The sequence below is a fragment of the Brachionichthys hirsutus genome, chromosome 2 (genome assembly GCF_040956055.1).
Source record: "Brachionichthys hirsutus isolate HB-005 chromosome 2, CSIRO-AGI_Bhir_v1, whole genome shotgun sequence".
In the NCBI taxonomy this organism is placed as follows: Eukaryota; Metazoa; Chordata; class Actinopteri; order Lophiiformes; family Brachionichthyidae; genus Brachionichthys; species Brachionichthys hirsutus.
This window is the reverse complement of record NC_090898.1, coordinates 5,141,708-5,159,040: the sequence shown is the minus strand read 5'-3', so window position 1 is coordinate 5,159,040 and position 17,333 is coordinate 5,141,708. Positions and strand designations below refer to the sequence as shown.

The window sequence follows — 17,333 nt, the reverse complement described above, 5'->3', positions numbered from 1 at the left end:
ACCGTTTGTAGGGTCATGATGACATCATAGTTCGACTTGTAGTTTACTTATTGTTTACTAAAATAAAGATTGCATGCGTGTCTATGGTTTTTGTCCTGCTGGTGGTTGCATGTGTTTCACCGTTGGAGTTTTTATAATGTTACAATCAAAGTGTAATATTGCCTGGGTTCTATGTGTGTGTGTGTTTGTGTGCGTGTTTCTGTGGTGCATTCTATGCAGTGTATGTTTGGCAGTGCACCTGTGCGGCAGGTAGCAGGTGTGCATAACCTTTTAATGCCATTAGGTGGGGGCTGGAGTGTTTTCATGGCAGTAGTGAGGGATCAGTAATGCTTTAAATGTGTGTGTGTGTGTGTCTGCATATGAGATGGATGCGGCAGTGGAAACGCTGTCACTCGTTGCAGGTGTCGCAGCTCTCCTCTGTTTCCATTGGAGACTCTTGTGGGCGGTGCTTGCACTGGACAAGCGAAAGGCGAGCTGCTGTTCTTATTGGTCGGGCAAGGCAGGAAGACTGGCCAGCGCAATCACAAGCTGCTTCCTAAGACATGGAGAGATGTCTTATTTACTAAAACACCAATTTTGTTTTAGGGTTCAGATATTTGAGTTTTAAGAAAATAACAGTGAATGATTTAGCATTTTAATGGAAAATTCTACTTTTGCGGTCGCCTTTAAGATGCATCCGATCCAGCTGATGGTCAGTTTAATTATTTTGAACGTTCACTTACAGCATGTCTGTGATCATAGTCCAAAGTGTGTTGTGCGTGCATTTACTCTAGTTCTATTGTGGCTGTTGGTGGAACTATTTTTATGTTATTTGTCCAATTGTCGTAGGGCCCGCCTCCTCTGAACATGCACTACACCAATTGAGCGCAAACAGGATGAGAACCGATGGCGGCATTAACATGAAACTATTGACACAGCTAAAGCAGTGCCAACTTTGTAAATCATCTGACTGTTTAGGACCTAATTGTAAATCGTACTCGATGAAAGTAAGACATTTTTATTAGCCTTACCTCCATCCCAGATCCTGTAGATCCTGCATTGCCAATCATTTCTTTCCCTCCTCCCATGACACTGACCAGCTCCTCCCCAGGAAGAGGGAGTTCACCCTGTGCACGACCGCTGCAGACCTTACTGAAGAACTCCTGGACCAGGCCTCCATACCGCTGAGAGCTCGGCTCAGGTCCACAGACCACCACAACAGAGGGCTTCCCTGCTGCCGGCGTCTGCCGGGCTGGACTGCCAACCTGGCTGCCTCCTGCCGGCAAACAGCAATCCAAGACACAAGTATTGTAGAAATGTTCAGATGCGAAGCGGTGGAAAAAGCGCTATATAAGTGCAGTCCATTTAGGCTTGTTATTAACTAGAACTGTTTTAGAATCAAACCAAGCTTGGGAACTGTTTAGTTCTGGCAGTTTTTAAAAGGGTCTCCCCTTTATTTCTGGGAGATATTTCATTTACCATTTATTGGAACCCTTCCTCTCTATTAAGGAAAAGAGAGCGAATGGGAAACTTCAGCAGCTGGAGGGTTTGCCCATGTTTCAACTGACCAGTTGTTGACGGGCTGAATCTCGGCACCGGCAGCAGAATGTAGTTCAAAATCTTCTGCATGACAACAGCTTATGCTATAGAGCCCATCAAAGAGGATCTGTTTCATTGGTGTATGCTTGCTTGTTTGCTTGTTTCACCAGAATGTGGTGAGATGCAGATCTAGGTGTGAACTCTAAAAAGGTTTTACATCCTTGGTTAGTAGTGATATTGAAGGGTAAATAAATAATTAAAAAAAAGGTTTAAGTGCAGCATGTGTGCTCATGTTTCTATCGCTGCACTATGTGTACAGTCTATTCTGCTTTCTAAATGTTGTTGAGTGGAGCACTGTTAGATGTGCTTATGTTGCTCTTCTTCTAAGATGGAGAACTACTGGCATTATTATAGTCTTATTCATAAAATAAAGGGAGGCCAAACACGACCAGTCTTTGATTTTTTTTAGTAGAGCGAACAGCCCATGTTATTTATAGAGCGGCAATGTTAAAGTTAAATGCAATTTAAAGGCAGTTGTAGATATCTTGAAGCAACAAATACTTTATGTTTGTAAACTAAGCGTGCTGTAATATTTTACAGTTTTGAACTCTGATCTCTCATCAGTGATTCAAATGGAAAATTATACTTTAATGAGGGACTAAATACTTCCTTTCTCTCGCTCACTGATATATATATATATATCTTACCTCCGTCGGCCCTCCATAGAGACTCAGTGCTTCCAGAATGTTCCACCACGCTGAAAAGGCTGGAGAGGCCGTCGGTCAGACCGCTCAGCACAGGGCTGTCTCTGGTGGTGGTGGAGCGAGCCCAGGCTGAGCCACCTCCACCACTCAGAGATCTTTGCTGGAGACTCCACAGGCTGCGGTCCCTCGAGGAGGAAGCCCCATCCAGTCTTGAAGTGGACCCTAAAGACAGAGCTTACTTTGAAGATCTGTAGAGCATTTCAGTAGAGCCATAGCGACAAATTAGATAAAGATAGGTCTCGTGATTAAAACAACTCGGACACAAGTTATTGGATGAAAGTTACCAGAAGAGACGCGGCGCTGCAGTTTAGGTGATCCATACTTGGGTGAACAACACGGCCTCTCAATGCGGCCGTGAACTTTATCCAGTGACGATGATATCTGCCGGGTTCGGGCTGATGAAAGGGACGAGGTGTTTGTGGACAAGGGCCGTGTGGACCAAGGCTTGTGTGAGGGATGCAACCCCGCCCCCCTGCTGCTGCTCAGGATGTCGGTTTGAAGCCCAACGCTGACGCACTGCGAAGCGGTCTGTGTGGAGCTGGTGGACACGCTGGCCACCTGGTGGAGAAATGGAGATGATCAAATGTTCCTTCAAATAAGTAAGATTTAAGATCAGAAAAGTCTTAATAGTTGTTCAAATTCCTGAACCCCCCCCCCCCCCCCCAAAAAAAGCCTTTCAATATAAAATAAAGAATATGAAAACTAAGAATAAAAGATGACTACAAATGATACTATATGTATTTTCATACATGTAAACAATACGATGATCAGAATATGGATTAATTCTCAAAGGTCAGTGTTTCTTCACATTCTTATTGCACTTATCTGTGAAGTCCAAAGGCAAGAACTGGTTTTAAAAAAAATATAGACTAGCTATTATTTAATAGATTTGTGTTTTATTGATGAAAATTAGCATAAAGCACCCAAAAACATTTATTTGAGCTCTTCATTATTATTCGTTTACTACCTGACTACCAGTTTCCTTTGGAGACTTCCTCTCCAGAGAGGAAGAGCGTATAGCCTGACGGACACAATTGGTCATCTCCTTCATGTCATCGCTTAGATTGGCTGAAATCTCTCCGATCTCGAGGTCGCGGAACCCTGAGGATGGCGCCAACCCCTCAGCCAAACTGCCAGTTGAACCACCAGTGCTGTTGTTGATAATACCAGGAAATGAACTGGTGATGCAGCCACTTCTGCTCTCCAGCAGCTCCCTGTGCTGGTTGGACAGGGAGCTCAGCCACTGCTCATACGAAGACGAAAAAGATGATGACGGTCGCGGAAGCTCCAGAGTTTCCACCGCAGGCACACTTGAGTCTGAGCCACTGAGTGCAGGGGAAGAGCTGCCATTCTGGGCCTGCTGCAGCTCTTTGGCCTCCTGGTATTTTCTTTGGTGCTCCTTACGTCGCACAGCAGGAGGGCTGTAGTAGATCCGGATGCCGGTGCGGTCTGGAGCAGTAAAGCTCCTCTGGACAGACTCCTGATCCAACTGTGACACCATTAAGCTGCTGCAGGAACCATCCCAGGTTTTACATGTGTCTTTAACTTCTGGGGTCTATGAGGAGACGAGAGAGAGAGAGAAAGGTACTAGAGAAGTCAGTATATCATGATCACATTCCACACTACCCAATCATCTTGAGTTTCAAAAAGGGGAAGAGAGGAATTATGGTTATCGATGAATAGCACAAAGTAGGTAACCGATCAAAATATTTAACAAGATATAAAGTAAAGAGAAATCATAATATCACAAGTTATGCACCTCATCGGTCAGGTAGGTCCAACTTTTCCTTGTGAGGTCACCCAGATGTGGGTGAATCGATAGAGGTGGGACTGTTTGAAACCACTCCTCCTGATTGGCTATCCCACTGACCTCAGCACCATTCAGCTCTGACATAATTTTCAGTCTATTGATATGAGAAAAGTATTTATGAATCAATTTTGAACATTGTGAATATATATGTATATATAAAAAAAGCAATAAGAAAACACTCTTAATCTGGTCAAGTCTAAAAGATAATGTTTTCATTGTTACCTTGGTGATCCTGTGCTGTTGGCGACGTCTGTGTCTGCAGCTGATTCGCCAGGTATTGACTTTTCCTTAAAGGACAAAGAAGATCCAAAAATAAACGTATTTGCCTTTAAATGACATGAATCATCTGTTCAAGTGGCTTCTGTAGCATTTTTACATTTGATTTCCCACACCCTGAAAAACACATTCCTTTCATTGCCATTCCATTCCTCTGGAACTATTTTCACAGGAAGAAGTGATTAGTACTGTTTAATCATTCTATGCACAAACACATTGACAAACACAAAACTGTTGTTGCCGAGTTAGTTTTGCTCTTGTCACACTCTGAAGTCAGAGAAGGACCAGGGACAGAGAATGTGGAAAAAGGGGACAACTCACTGAGCTGTAAGGACGTGTGCAGCATACTAGCAGAAAGCTACGCACTAGTAGCTTGCAAACAGAATTTGTATTTTAAGAAGACGGATTAATGTAAATATGTGGAAATAATGGTTTGTTTAAATAAATGTATAATTCATCCTACGTGAAATACTCTATGTTCAGAGTCTGCAATATAGTTGGCATGGCAGCAGAGTTGTCTAAAGAATCTGTTTAAAGTCATGGCTTGGTTGTAACCTAAAAGTAATGAATGAAACTGATGGCTCATACATGCTGGTCAAACTTAAACTTCATCTTCTTTATGCTGCCTGCTTCAGAAAGCATATCCTCATCTGATCTGGTGCCCCCCCCCCCCCCCCCCCCCCAAAAAGAATATTCAAAAATATAACAACACTTGCACTAATTGACCTGATGGGGGCAGTATAATCAAGTGACTTTGATGGCCCTGCATTAAGCCGCCTCTAAATTGACAGAAGAGCAGGCTAGAATGAGACATTGTGAATTAAAGCATGATCTCGCACCAGAGTGTCCAGTACAAGACACAATCACATAATGGGAGTGAAGTGAAATAAGAATACTCTCATATAGACATGAGAAAGAAATACGAGGCAGTGGGACCAGACTGGAATGATTGGAGAGGAAAGAGGTTGGGAAATAGAAAACAAGGACATACTACTCAAACTGCCAACCAAAGGATGGCAAAGCTGCTGTTGAGACGATGGAGGGACTGACCTACTTATTAACAACGACGAAAGCCCTCTATAGCCCCACCGACATGTGGCAGCAGCTTGGCAGTGCCCGTGCTGGGGTATAATCAGCAGGTCAGACTGACCATATTTTTCCTGGCGAGCTAAACTTGGTGGTTTAGCTGAATGGTTTCTGTCGGTACAGGGGGCTCTAGTGCTTTTAAGGTCAGTTAGTGATTGAGACCACACCCATTAAAAACTGAACGCCAGAGAAAGTATTTTCTTCCTGTGGCAATACAAATATACAATGCATCATTGTGTATTCGTTCTTGTCATACTCTGAAGTCACACCAGTACTCTGGCGACTCTCTCTCTCTCTCTGATACCTGTTGTGCAGCAGTATCTCTCAGTCTTTGCTCCCACTGGGTTCTCTCCCGGCTCAACCTTTCCAGCAGTTCCAGTTTCTCTCTGCTCCAGTTCCGTTCTCCGATCTGAAGCTGATTGGTCCAGGTTGGCCACATCGGAGAGTAAAGAAAAAGGCGACAACTATGAGAGAAGCTGCACACTGACTGGATGGATGCGGAGGGCAAACACACCAGGATAGTACTGGGACGCTTATGAAGTGTGAAAATACATATATGGAAAGATTTTCAATAGAACTATACGTGATTCATTCATTAATGTTTACCTGTTTGGTTAGGTCCATCACGGCTGCATAGGACTCAGCCAGGAGGTGTTGGTGTTCTTCACGCTCCTTCTTCAGCACCACCTTCAGGTCTGGAGGTTCCAGTGCATCGGTGGCAGCCAACATGGAAGCAGCCTTGCCCGTTTTGTTCTCAAGCTAGAAAAACATCAAGAGAGAGTGTAGTAAGATATTTAAAACATTTGAACACTAATTGTGTCACTTCGAGGAGCAGATAAGGCAATACTGGCGCAAAAAAAAAGTATATTATTTTATGATTATATTTATGTTTATTAGGTTTATGTATTTATTTTGCATCTCGACAGTGGACGTTTTTTTTTTTTTTGCTGCGAAGTCAATGAATCCGGACAATTGTTGAAGTAGAACAGCAATATTACAGTGTAAAAATACTACAATACAGTATGCTATAAGAAAAAAGTACACAAATAGGTTCGTCGCCATTAATACTGGTTTTGCCTGGGCTTCTCTTTCTATTACAAATGTGTGTATATATACTGTATATATATATTGATGTATTATTTACACAAACAGACATTCGTAAATCTTGTTCATACGTTTTATATGGCACAGACTGGGAGTGATTCGTGAACAATGACATTAACATTTCTAAAATGCAAATTTGTTATCCCGAGAGCCTGTTCTGCTATTCTTACCTTTCCCTCCACCATTTCTAACAATTTCTCTCTCTCTCTCTCAGTCGCTCTCACCTTCAGTTTCACTCCTTTTATCACTCTACACAAATCTGTCAAAGAGCTTGTAGGTGGGATCCCTTGAATTTTATATTAGCAACTCTGCTTTCCCTTTCCCTCTGAGTCTAAGAGTTCGCACAGCCAACACTACCCTGCTGTCGATTTGGCACAACCACCCAAATACCCACACCGACACACAAACACACACAGCAATCAGTCATCTCTCTCAGTCTGGCTCTGCGGCACTGACGTCCATATATGGTGCTCATGGAACTGTCTTGGGGCCAATCCCTCTAGAACACCAGCACACTTAGCTCATCTCCTGACACTGAAGTGATTCTCATCAATGATGATATCCAATCCAGGTCTCTTTCATTCAATCTATTATTTCTTTTACAGACATGACCCAAATCATTTGTTGAAATACAGTGAAGACAGAAACAGCACTAATTAAACCTACAGCAAATAATGAGTTAATATCAGGATTAGATCCATTACTATTATGACGGCACATATTGCAGCAACCAATCAAATATTATTCCAGCTGCATGCTTCAGGGTCTTTTATGTTATTTAACTAAAAGTGATTTGCTTTTGATGATGAGCTTGAGAATTGCTTGAGGACTTTTTCTAAAACCATATAAAATCTTACATTTTATTTTATTTAACTTTTAATTGTGAACCTTCCTTCCCTGAATGGAATAAATTCAACAGATGTGAACAATCAGACCTTCCAACTGCACACTTATTCAGAAACAACATGTGTTCATATCTTCAGGCGGTTCTCGACATATGAAAATGTTTGACGGGTAAGAGTCGGACAGCGTGTGAAATTGAGCTGACTCGTTTGACAAAGCAACAGTGAGAGGAGGTGCTGCCAGCAGCCGAGATGGATGGGCAGAGATTGGAATGACTGGTGAACAGCTACACATGTAGACACACACACACACACGCACACACACACACACACACACACACACACACAATACCAGCCTTAATTGATGCCATACTTTGTAATGTGCATTGTTGGTGGAGAAGAGATTCCAGCTGTGGCAACTAGGTCCCATGAACAAATACACACACACATACATGTTTGCACATGTGCATGCACAGATGTCCGTGCACACACAGTGTTTACGTAGCAATATGGAATAAAAGGTATTCCCAAAACGTGCGTGATTTTGTCTTCCAAATTTTGATACATACAAAAACAATTAAGGATAGTGTGTGTGTTTGTGTGTGTCACACAAATACCAAAACATTTAGCACCACCCATTGAAAACCTGTGACAGGAGTAAAAGCAAAATATCATATATTTTTTGTCTTCCTTCCTTCTGTCATTTAAAACAACCCTTTCTTTTTTTACCTGCGTGATGAGGCTCTTTAGTTCGGTCCGCTCCACTTCCCATGATGCCTTGGCCTTTGCAAACTGCTGGGTAAGCTCCTGCGATCCCTGTCTCTCCTGTCGGAGCTCTCCACTCAGATCCTGCAGCGCCACCTTCAGGTCCGCCAAGGTGCTGCTCACAGCACTGGACTACGGGCAAAGACAAATGATGCACGTAAGACTGTGTGTGTGTGTAATCATGTGCTTGTACATGAATGTGCCACTCTGCCTACTTTGATAGTTGGACTGAGCGGTTGTTCGTCTGCAGTAACTCTCTTGGCGGTCTGGTGGGAGGGGCTTGACAGATTTTCCTCCTCCAACAGGAGGTAGAGATCCTTAAGACTGTTCATCTTAAAAAAGGAGCCGGATCCACGTAAATCTTTATTTCATGCTACGTTTTGCAACACACACTTAATGGCAAACTAATAGGAACAAATGATGATTTATTCTCCACATTTCTTTCCGCATGACCAACATTTAAACGTGTTGCACTTCATATTCAGACTATTTCAAATTCTATTTTAAATTATCAAGGTAATTGAAATGCCATGAGTAAATCTGGAGTATGGACTTTAGGCACAAGACTCTAGAGAAACAAAGCTGAGAGATATTTGTTGTTTCTGCCCCTTCATACCTCCAGAATGTCTTTCCACTCAGTGTCCTTCTTGCAGCCCAGTCGCCATTGTTTGAGGAAGCAGCGCAATTTGAGGCTGAGCAGCAGCAGTGCCTGTTTGAGATGCTGAGACTCCTGGACCAGCAGAGTCCTCTCCTGGCTCCACAGCTTCTGCTGAAGCCGCACGTGGAGGCCTAAACTTTGTAGCTGGAAGTCCCGACGGAGCAGAGCTTTCTGGTGCTCCGCCTGCAGCTGAGAAGCACAAGACAGAGCAAGACAATCAGGCCAAACTGTTCATTTACTAGATGTTGGGCAGCTTCTCATGCAAGTTAATAATCAATCAGGAGCATCAATTTGTGTCCTCTACCATTCATAATGCCATTCAAATCACCAAAAGCATGAAATAGTTAAGGTTGTTATGCATAATATTTGAGCCAACAAACACTTGCTGTATCTTGGTTAATGGTTAAATGGTTAAAGTTTTTTGTATTCAGGGCTTCAAACTGACCTGTGTGATAAAGATATCTCCCTGAGTCAGCGTCTCATTTTCCAGGTCCGTCTGACGTCTACGAGGCGTCTCCGCTGCGTGAGACAGCCCAGCCTGGAGGTCACTGGACTGGACGGGCTGCAGGAAGGGAACGAAGGAAGTGAAGACACGTTGAATGGAGGAAAAGAAAAAAGGTGCAAATTAGAAAACCAATAGGGAGAAGATTAAGGTAAAGAGAAGAAGAATGATGGAAGCAGCAGAGAAAGATGTGATGGATTAAAGTAGAAATAACACAACACAACTTGTGTGCTTTTTCTCTCTGACCTCTTAGGAAATATTTTTCATTATGAAGGTGCATTACTGAACTTAAAAGAAAGAAATAAAATGTTCTAATATCATAAGAACACCTTCATTTAAAGACTGATCAGTCCTTTATTTTTGTGAGCATATTTTACAAGAAAAAGACGATTTGTGATGTTAAAGTCCTCGGTGGATGGTGTGGTGTTAGCATCGGCACGCAGCTTCCTGTATTGTTGGTGCTCTGTCACAGACACATCTGTCTGCAGAATATTGTCCCCTGCCTCTCACCCACCCACTCAGCCCAGGGTAAGCATACAGACTTGCACAGTCAAGGTTTCCATGGAGACATGCCATCAAAAGGTCAGGAAAACAAAGAGGTTTTGTCCCCACATCTGACAGTGAGGTCACTGTTTGTTTGTTTCCACCGCTGTGTTGCTAACATGAGCTGTCACCACGCTACCACGTGAGTTACTGCATGTGCAAGATTTTTCTTTTTTTTTTTTCTTTTTTCTTACCTTGTCTGCATTCGTGCTCCACAGTGACGTACATAACGTCAGTCACTGTTAGAGTTCTATGCAATTTTTATTCTTATAGTGATTGTGATTGTGCAAGATTTGAATGTGTATACATGCATACATGAGCCATTGCTTTATCAGCTTCACTAATAATGAGAACTTCAACCATAGCATGGGGTTGAAAACATTGTCAAAAATACTAAAATATTTAGATCACAGCAAGATTTCAAATGATTTAATTTTCTGAGAACAATATTAAATTTGATGTTCTCAGTCATCCAGGTCATGGTAAATCATGAAGAGCAAAAACAGAAGCATCAACTGGACTCGTTCATGTTCGATCAAAGACGTTTCACCTTCATCAAAGGGTCTTCTTCAGTTCTGAGAGACTGGTAGAGAGTTTACATAATTATACTCTTGTTGGAGCAGAAAACAAAGTAACAAAGAAGGGACTGAAACCGCCAAGGCAATCAGACTCCCTAGGAGGATTAGCATTTCCTTAATGCTCCCTGGCAGTCATGAAACCTGACTAATCATTTGCCCCCTCCAGCCCCTTTTTGGCTCTTCATGATAAATTTTGATTTTTAAAATTCGAATATATCAAGACATATTGGTAGGATGATGGCGGCCCGGTGCCTCACAGCGAGATGGTCGCGGGTTCGTCTCCAAACTTTTTTTTTTTTTCTTTTTTTCTTTTCTTTTTTCTTCTCATAACGTCAGTCACTGCTTGAGTTCTATGCAATTTTTATTCTCCAAACTTGTGGCCATTCTGTGAGGAGTTTGCATGTTCTCCCCGTGTCTGCGTGGGTTCTCTCCGGGTTCTCCGGCTTCCTCCCACCACCAAAAACATGCAGCCTAGGCTGATTGGTGACACTAAATTGCCCGTAGGTGTGAGTGTGTGTGTGTGGCTGATTGTCTGTCTCTGTGTTGCCCTGCGATGAACTGGCGGCTTGTCCAGGGTGTACCCCGCCTCTCGCCCATTGATTGCTGGGATTGGCTCCAGCTTGGCCCGCGACCCGATAATGGAATAAGCGGTTGGATAATGAATGAATATTGGTAGGATTATTTTCTTCTTCTTTTTTTTTTTAACATAAACAAAATAGAAACAGAAATATAAATCCCTTGCATCGATCTTCACTGATATATTCACTTGGAGACTGTACAGTTGAAACTTCAACTTGTTATAGTGCTTTCATGGCGAACGCCATCAGGACATATACTGACATATCCTGACACTGCAATAAATAACACGTTCTGTTTGTTGTAAATTTAGACGAGTAGATCAGAAGGCACTTTCTCCTCACCGTGTGCCATGACTGATTCATTAACATTTTATAAAGCGGTTCTGCTCCATCTTGAATAACATTCGCATCCATCACATTCTACTGATCCGCGTTACACACAGTAGCGCCTGAGGCTCCACAGCAGACATTCAGCCCACAGGAGTGCTGCAGCGCTTTGCCATGCAGATACTGAATGTAAGTCTCTCGTGTCTCTCCTCTACACCTAAAAGATCAGGGAGTTAAAGATTGAAAACAATGACACAGAAGAAGAAGAAAAATACTGATGTCACAAATAAAAAGCAAAAAAATATATTTTAACAGCAGAAACGCTTCGGTGAACTAGTTTAGTTTCGCTAGTGCAGCTAAGCTTGCTGCATTTCTGCGGAACAGATTTGCAGGCTTTCAGATCTAAGCTAGATAGAACTTGCATTTTCAGAGCCACTATTCTCTAATATGTATGCTTCCATATGAAGGACTGTGATTTCATGATTTTTGACTGACTCACCAGCGTATCATCTGCCTCCTCTCCCTGTTGCAGCTGGTTGTTTTCCTGCTTTTTAGTCTCACTGATGTTTAATTGGCTGCCCGCTTGACATCTCACATCCGATTCTGATTGGTCCCTAGAGTTAGGCTGCTGCATGCATGCATGGGCAAGTTGATGAAGATAATAAATAAATAATACAAATAGAAAAAAAACAGAGGAGAAAAGGAGGAACAGGGAGGAGAATTTGTGGAAGGAAAAGAAAAAGGAAAGTAATGATACAAATAACAGTAAAAAGACAATAATAAATTAAAAAAAATTAGAAAATGATTCCCATCCATATAAAAACAAACAAAGAAGACAGAACCCATTAAATATGGATCTCATAAGATGAAGAAAAGTATGTAGAGGAAAAATATCTTTGTCGAAGAGGAGAAGGACAGAGTGGAGAAAAGAAAGAAAAGGAGAATGGAGGGTAGGATAAATGGCTAAAGAAAGAGGAGAGAAAACATAAATACAGTAATAGGATATAGAGGAGTGTTAAGAAAAGAGAGATGGGAGATAAAGGAAGGAGCGGGAAGGAAAGCGCAGATAAATAAGATAAATAAGAGGGAAAGAGAATGAGGAACAGGGAGATGGAGTAATGAAGTAGGGTAAAGGATGAGGAAAGCAAGGACGAAGGAGAATAAAGATGAATGGGAAAGAGGGAAGGAAGAGGATGTAAGGCGAGCAAAGAGAGCAAAGGGCCAGTTGAGGAGATGACAAGAATAGATGAAAGGAGGTTCAAAAGGAGAGAACGGGGGCATGGAGGTCAAGTGGGTGAACCGACGGTCCCATGGTGCCCATGCAGGAGTAAAGAAAGAAATAGGGAGAGAGAGAAAGAGAAAAGGGAGAAGAAATTGGAGGGGAGTTGGGACTCAGGATTGGCCTCTAATGGAGTCATCATAATGTATTTCTTTAAAACGTCATGTAGTTTAAACACAAGCTACTACAAATAATCAAATGAGACTACCAGTACTTTAAAATAAAAAAAATAAAAAACACAGATTAAAACAAAATTGCAAAAATACTAATTTTACTTTCATTTACAGCAGAAAAATATCGATGGATTCTCAGCAGATGTTTTTCCATCTCTGATGAGTCAAACGTGCTTTTTTACAACCTTGTGTATGATAAAACTAAATTTCGTGTGGAGCATATATAATTGAAAATGCATCCTCAGACTGAAATAATCAATAAATCCCCAAAAGTCCACAGAATCGAAACAATCCAAAAGTTGCTTGACAACACAAAACACTTAAATTTACTTTAAATTTATCTTTATTTTTTTTCACTTTCGATAGTTAGATTATGAATGTGAGTGACTTTATGAATACAAATGTAGCTGCATAAGAGAATAGATATGAGTGATAGTGCTGAAACAAATTAGGAGTAAGCCCAGACCGCATGTTGAATTCAATTAATGATATGCTGATGATTAATCAGCGTATATAATTTCCCCCCCCTGCACTTTAACCTCCCTATGTGCATGCAACAAACAGGCTCCGTTCAAGGCCTAAAAGCAGCATCTAAACAACAGGATAGGAGGAAATCTAACTACATGCAGGGGATATGGGAGGAATTCCACGGAGGCGTTTACACGGGAAGATCAACTCTGAATGAATCCAATAAAGTCATTGTTGTTGTTGATGATGTTGTTGATTGTTGAAGTCCAGGCCATTAATGCTGGAAACAACCTCAAATACATGACAGATTCAGTGGTTGTGGGTCAGAAGACTATTGTGCCAGATCAGCTTTTGAATGTGTGTGACAAATGCTGTAATCTTTGAGCGGCTGATAGACCAGATGCTGCTGCCGTGCAGTCACCCTTGTGAGTGTTTTGATGATGAATGAGCCACACGTGACATTTAGCAGCCATCATCTTACTTTGCCTTTTACAATGGCGAGATAGTTTTCACTTTTTGTCAATGGCGAGACATCAGATTTGAGCATGTCGTGTAAATCCATTCTCCGCTGTGAAAAGAACTAAGGCAGCATGTTTTAGATGGGACTGGGAGTAGTATTTGGTAAGTAAGTGATGATGATTAGATACTAGATCCAAGAGAAAGGAATAATAAAAAAATAAAATAATGAAAACAAAAAGTAAAAGTAAAACTTTCAAAACTGTCAATAAATGAAAGAGATAAAATGACAAGGCATGGAAGGGAGAGGTGCGTTTCTTTACCTTCTCCTCAGCAGCGTTCAGTCCATCCTGGCCATCCCCAGAGCAAAGAAGGGAGGTGCAGGGTGAGGAGAGAGGAGACGCTCCTTCCACCTCGGAGTCCCTCCTGCCCACCGGGGGTTTGCCCAGGCTGTCTACTTGTTCGACAAAGGCCTGCAGCTGAGCGTGTAAGGCCTGCAGCCTGCTGGTCAGCGCACCAACCAGAGGCCGGTCTGCCAGGTCAGACAGTTCTAAAATCTGCAAAACAAAGACAAAAGGCGCCGTCAGTGATGGATGAAGGAGCAGCTCGGGCTGATACAATGGACCAATCATAGAAGGAACAAATGCCAAATTATTATTATTATTTTTTTTATGGAAAAATCATCTGGTTTCAGCTTCTCAAATGTGAGAATGTGCTGCTTTTCTCTGTTTCACACCACTGCAAACTACACATCCAAGTTAGTCACACAAAACAAGTCATTCAAAAGCCTACTGCTGCTGCATGTAAAGCAATGCAACTGTTGGTATCAGCTGCAGAATGAAGACTTTTGGAAAATGGGTCGGATACTGTTTTTTTGGGGGGATACAAAACTTTACTGAAATCATTGCTCGCTTTTTACGATGGTAAAGAACAGACTCAGACATGGAAGAAGAGTCGAGGCTCAGGAAGAGGGTGTGCACCTGATTGTGTGGCTGAGGTTTCTCCGGGTCACATGGCCCTGCTGCATCGCTGCTGCAGACCTTGTGGTAGATGGTTGAGGACATGGAGAGGCAGCTGGACTCAGGGGAGGTCAGGAGCTGTATAGCCGTGGACACCAAACGCGCCTGGTCCCTCATGGCCAGCAAGGACTCGTGGTCATTATGCCCCAGGCACAGAGCGAGCGAGGCTGTCGCATCAGAGTTGTCCTCCAGCTTCGTTTTTCGTTCCCTGAGCTCTGTGGCTTCATTCTCGCCTCCTACTGGCTCTTTGCGGTGGGGTGGGCTGATTGAATAACACAAGCAGTACTTCAGCACCTCTCATTTTAGCTGACATAATAGTAATGATGCAAAAGTTTACTGTCGACCTTAAAATGCTCAGAAAAGAAAAATCCAGAAACATATTTATTCCACGTTATTCCATCTGCTGAAGATGATCTTTTAAATCATAAAAAAAAAAAAACCCTTCTGAAAATACTTAAATATCAAACACGGGTCGCACACACATGATGTCAGTGACATCATATCACAGCAGTTTTCGTCGCAGGCAGTGACGCTTCTAAACCTAAAACTCCGTTTACCGGCGTCCACACGCAGACGCGAAAACAGAGGTTTCAAAAACCTTCACTTTGGCCCGAGTTTTCAAAAACCTTCATTTTCAGTAACAGAAATATACGGTTTCGTGCGGACGACAGACCAAACCGTAGAAACGTAGTGTCGGTTTCGGAGAAACCCGGGTGCGTGTAGCCACGGCCTGATGTTGCAGTTATAAACAAACTAAATGAGTTACAACTCAAATGCCCTCATCTTGGTAAAGGAGAGTGGGCAATTGAAGCTACCTAATGGGAAGGCACTCGGCGGAGTCCCCAGCCTCAGCATCAGTTTCCAGAGCCAGTCGAAGTGAGGAGGAAGAGGAGGAGGAAGGGGCATGGTAGGAGGCCAGGTCGCAGCGTTGCAGGTTGGACAGAAGCACTCTGTTCTCATACTGCAGCTTCTTCACCTTACCGCTCAGCTCTCCGATTTGAAGCCTTGCCAATCTGAGCTCCTCCTCCTGGGCCGGAGAATCTGTGCTGATGAGCACAGCCCCTTCCTGGATGGCGTGCACGGGGCTGCTGTTGAGCAGCTCGTCTGTCAGCGATGCCAGCGAGTGAGACGAGAGGGTGGACGATAGCAGGGGGAGTTCAGATTTGTAGCGGTTCATCTCATTCATCAGGAGCTTGTTCTGTTCCTCCATCTCGATGAGAGACCTCCTCAGCAGCTCCGCCTCTTCCTCCACAAATTGGAGATGCCTCTGGAGCTCCATGACGTTTTCAGACGGCGCACCTCCCACTAGCACCGTGGCTCCGCCTCCTTGGCCCGGACCTGCCCCAGAACCACTACTAACACCATTAAGTTCCTGAGGACCATCTGGGGGGGGACAAGATACAATGAGATGTAAAGCAGTTGAGAAAACAAAGGTCATGAAATGAATATGGCAGATTCAGGAGAGCTGGTTGGCTCATCTCAGCGTAACCAGCCCTAAGCCTGAACCAGGAACGTGTCCTCTGTTGGGACAAAGCTGAACTAACTGTGGGAAGATGTGCATATTTGTTGCACAGACATGAGAATGAAGCAGAGTACAGGCAGAGAGCTCAGGCGTTTTAGAAAGTTAATTACGTGTATGCATGATATTAGTTTTGAATCTACCTTGCGGCCCCTTCATGTCGTCCATCTCAGCTCGGAGGCCTCTGTTCTCCACCTCCAGCTCCACGATGCGTCGACTCAGCAGGTTGGCCTCCTCCTCCACCAACTTCAGGTGGATTCTGACCTCTGCCTCACGGGTGTGAGGGGAGTCAGCCACCTGGGGATGGGGGGGGGGGGGGAGCAGAGTCCATTCACACACTTCAGCAAATCAAAGGCTGAGATATTACCATTCTCAAAGGAGATTAAAATATTCAGCAATATTTGATTATCTAGATTTTGTATTTCTTTTTTATTATGGATATTGATTTTATTGATTATGATTGCTCATCATTAATACAAGTACCCACATATTCAGTATTTTTTTAGAATGCCTGCATTTTGTGTGGTCAAATTATCTCTATAAATGGGAATAGGTAGCATCTCGGTTTTATACTTTATACTTTACACGGGGATTCAAAGACACTCACAGTTCTCGGGCAAACCAGCGATGCAGAAAAATAAACAAAATAGAAACTGGTTTTGCCTTCCCTTGGCGTGCATTCAGAAAATACTTCTCTGGAGTACCATGAGTCTAACTGGGCAATCAGTCCCACCTCCATACTTCCAACTCAGGTTTCACCATTTGTCTGTTTATGATTCAGGCAATTCGGTGCTTCTTAATAAAAGGGCTCTCGAGTAAATATGTAATATCCCACATCCTTCCCCATCCTCATCCTCACCTCCTCCACTGTGAGGGAGACGTTGACGTCTCCATACAACGACCTGTACTTGCTCAGCTCCTCCTTCATGGCCTCGCTGTCCTTCGCTAGTTTGGTCAGCTTCTTGCACATCAGGGCTGATTCCTCTTTGGCAAAGTGGAGCTGACACTTCAGGTCTGAGCTGTCCTCCTGTGGTGACAGGACAGAGAAAGAGAAGAGCGCAGAGGTGA

General features: G+C 43.1%; 1 protein-coding gene across 1 annotated transcript in view; it reads right to left on the bottom strand.

The window, feature by feature from the left end:
* Window positions 1–204: 204 nt before the first annotated feature.
* The window catches only part of mtcl2 (microtubule crosslinking factor 2), a 52,803-nt gene continuing 35,674 nt past the window's right edge, over window positions 205–17,333 (bottom strand). Inside the window, exons 6-24 of the mRNA XM_068747386.1 lie at window positions 17,125–17,292; window positions 16,409–16,562; window positions 15,562–16,129; window positions 14,708–15,008; window positions 14,051–14,284; window positions 11,851–11,979; window positions 9,269–9,385; window positions 8,782–9,012; window positions 8,381–8,497; window positions 8,130–8,297; window positions 6,061–6,213; window positions 5,759–5,869; window positions 4,315–4,379; window positions 4,042–4,186; window positions 3,250–3,837; window positions 2,567–2,840; window positions 2,226–2,444; window positions 1,011–1,255; window positions 205–535 (exon numbers count right to left, since the gene is read on the bottom strand). Coding sequence (XP_068603487.1) covers window positions 389–535; window positions 1,011–1,255; window positions 2,226–2,444; window positions 2,567–2,840; window positions 3,250–3,837; window positions 4,042–4,186; window positions 4,315–4,379; window positions 5,759–5,869; window positions 6,061–6,213; window positions 8,130–8,297; window positions 8,381–8,497; window positions 8,782–9,012; window positions 9,269–9,385; window positions 11,851–11,979; window positions 14,051–14,284; window positions 14,708–15,008; window positions 15,562–16,129; window positions 16,409–16,562; window positions 17,125–17,292 — 4,134 coding nt within the window. The 3' untranslated portion in view covers window positions 205–388. The remainder of the gene's footprint in view (window positions 536–1,010; window positions 1,256–2,225; window positions 2,445–2,566; window positions 2,841–3,249; window positions 3,838–4,041; window positions 4,187–4,314; window positions 4,380–5,758; window positions 5,870–6,060; window positions 6,214–8,129; window positions 8,298–8,380; window positions 8,498–8,781; window positions 9,013–9,268; window positions 9,386–11,850; window positions 11,980–14,050; window positions 14,285–14,707; window positions 15,009–15,561; window positions 16,130–16,408; window positions 16,563–17,124; window positions 17,293–17,333) is intronic.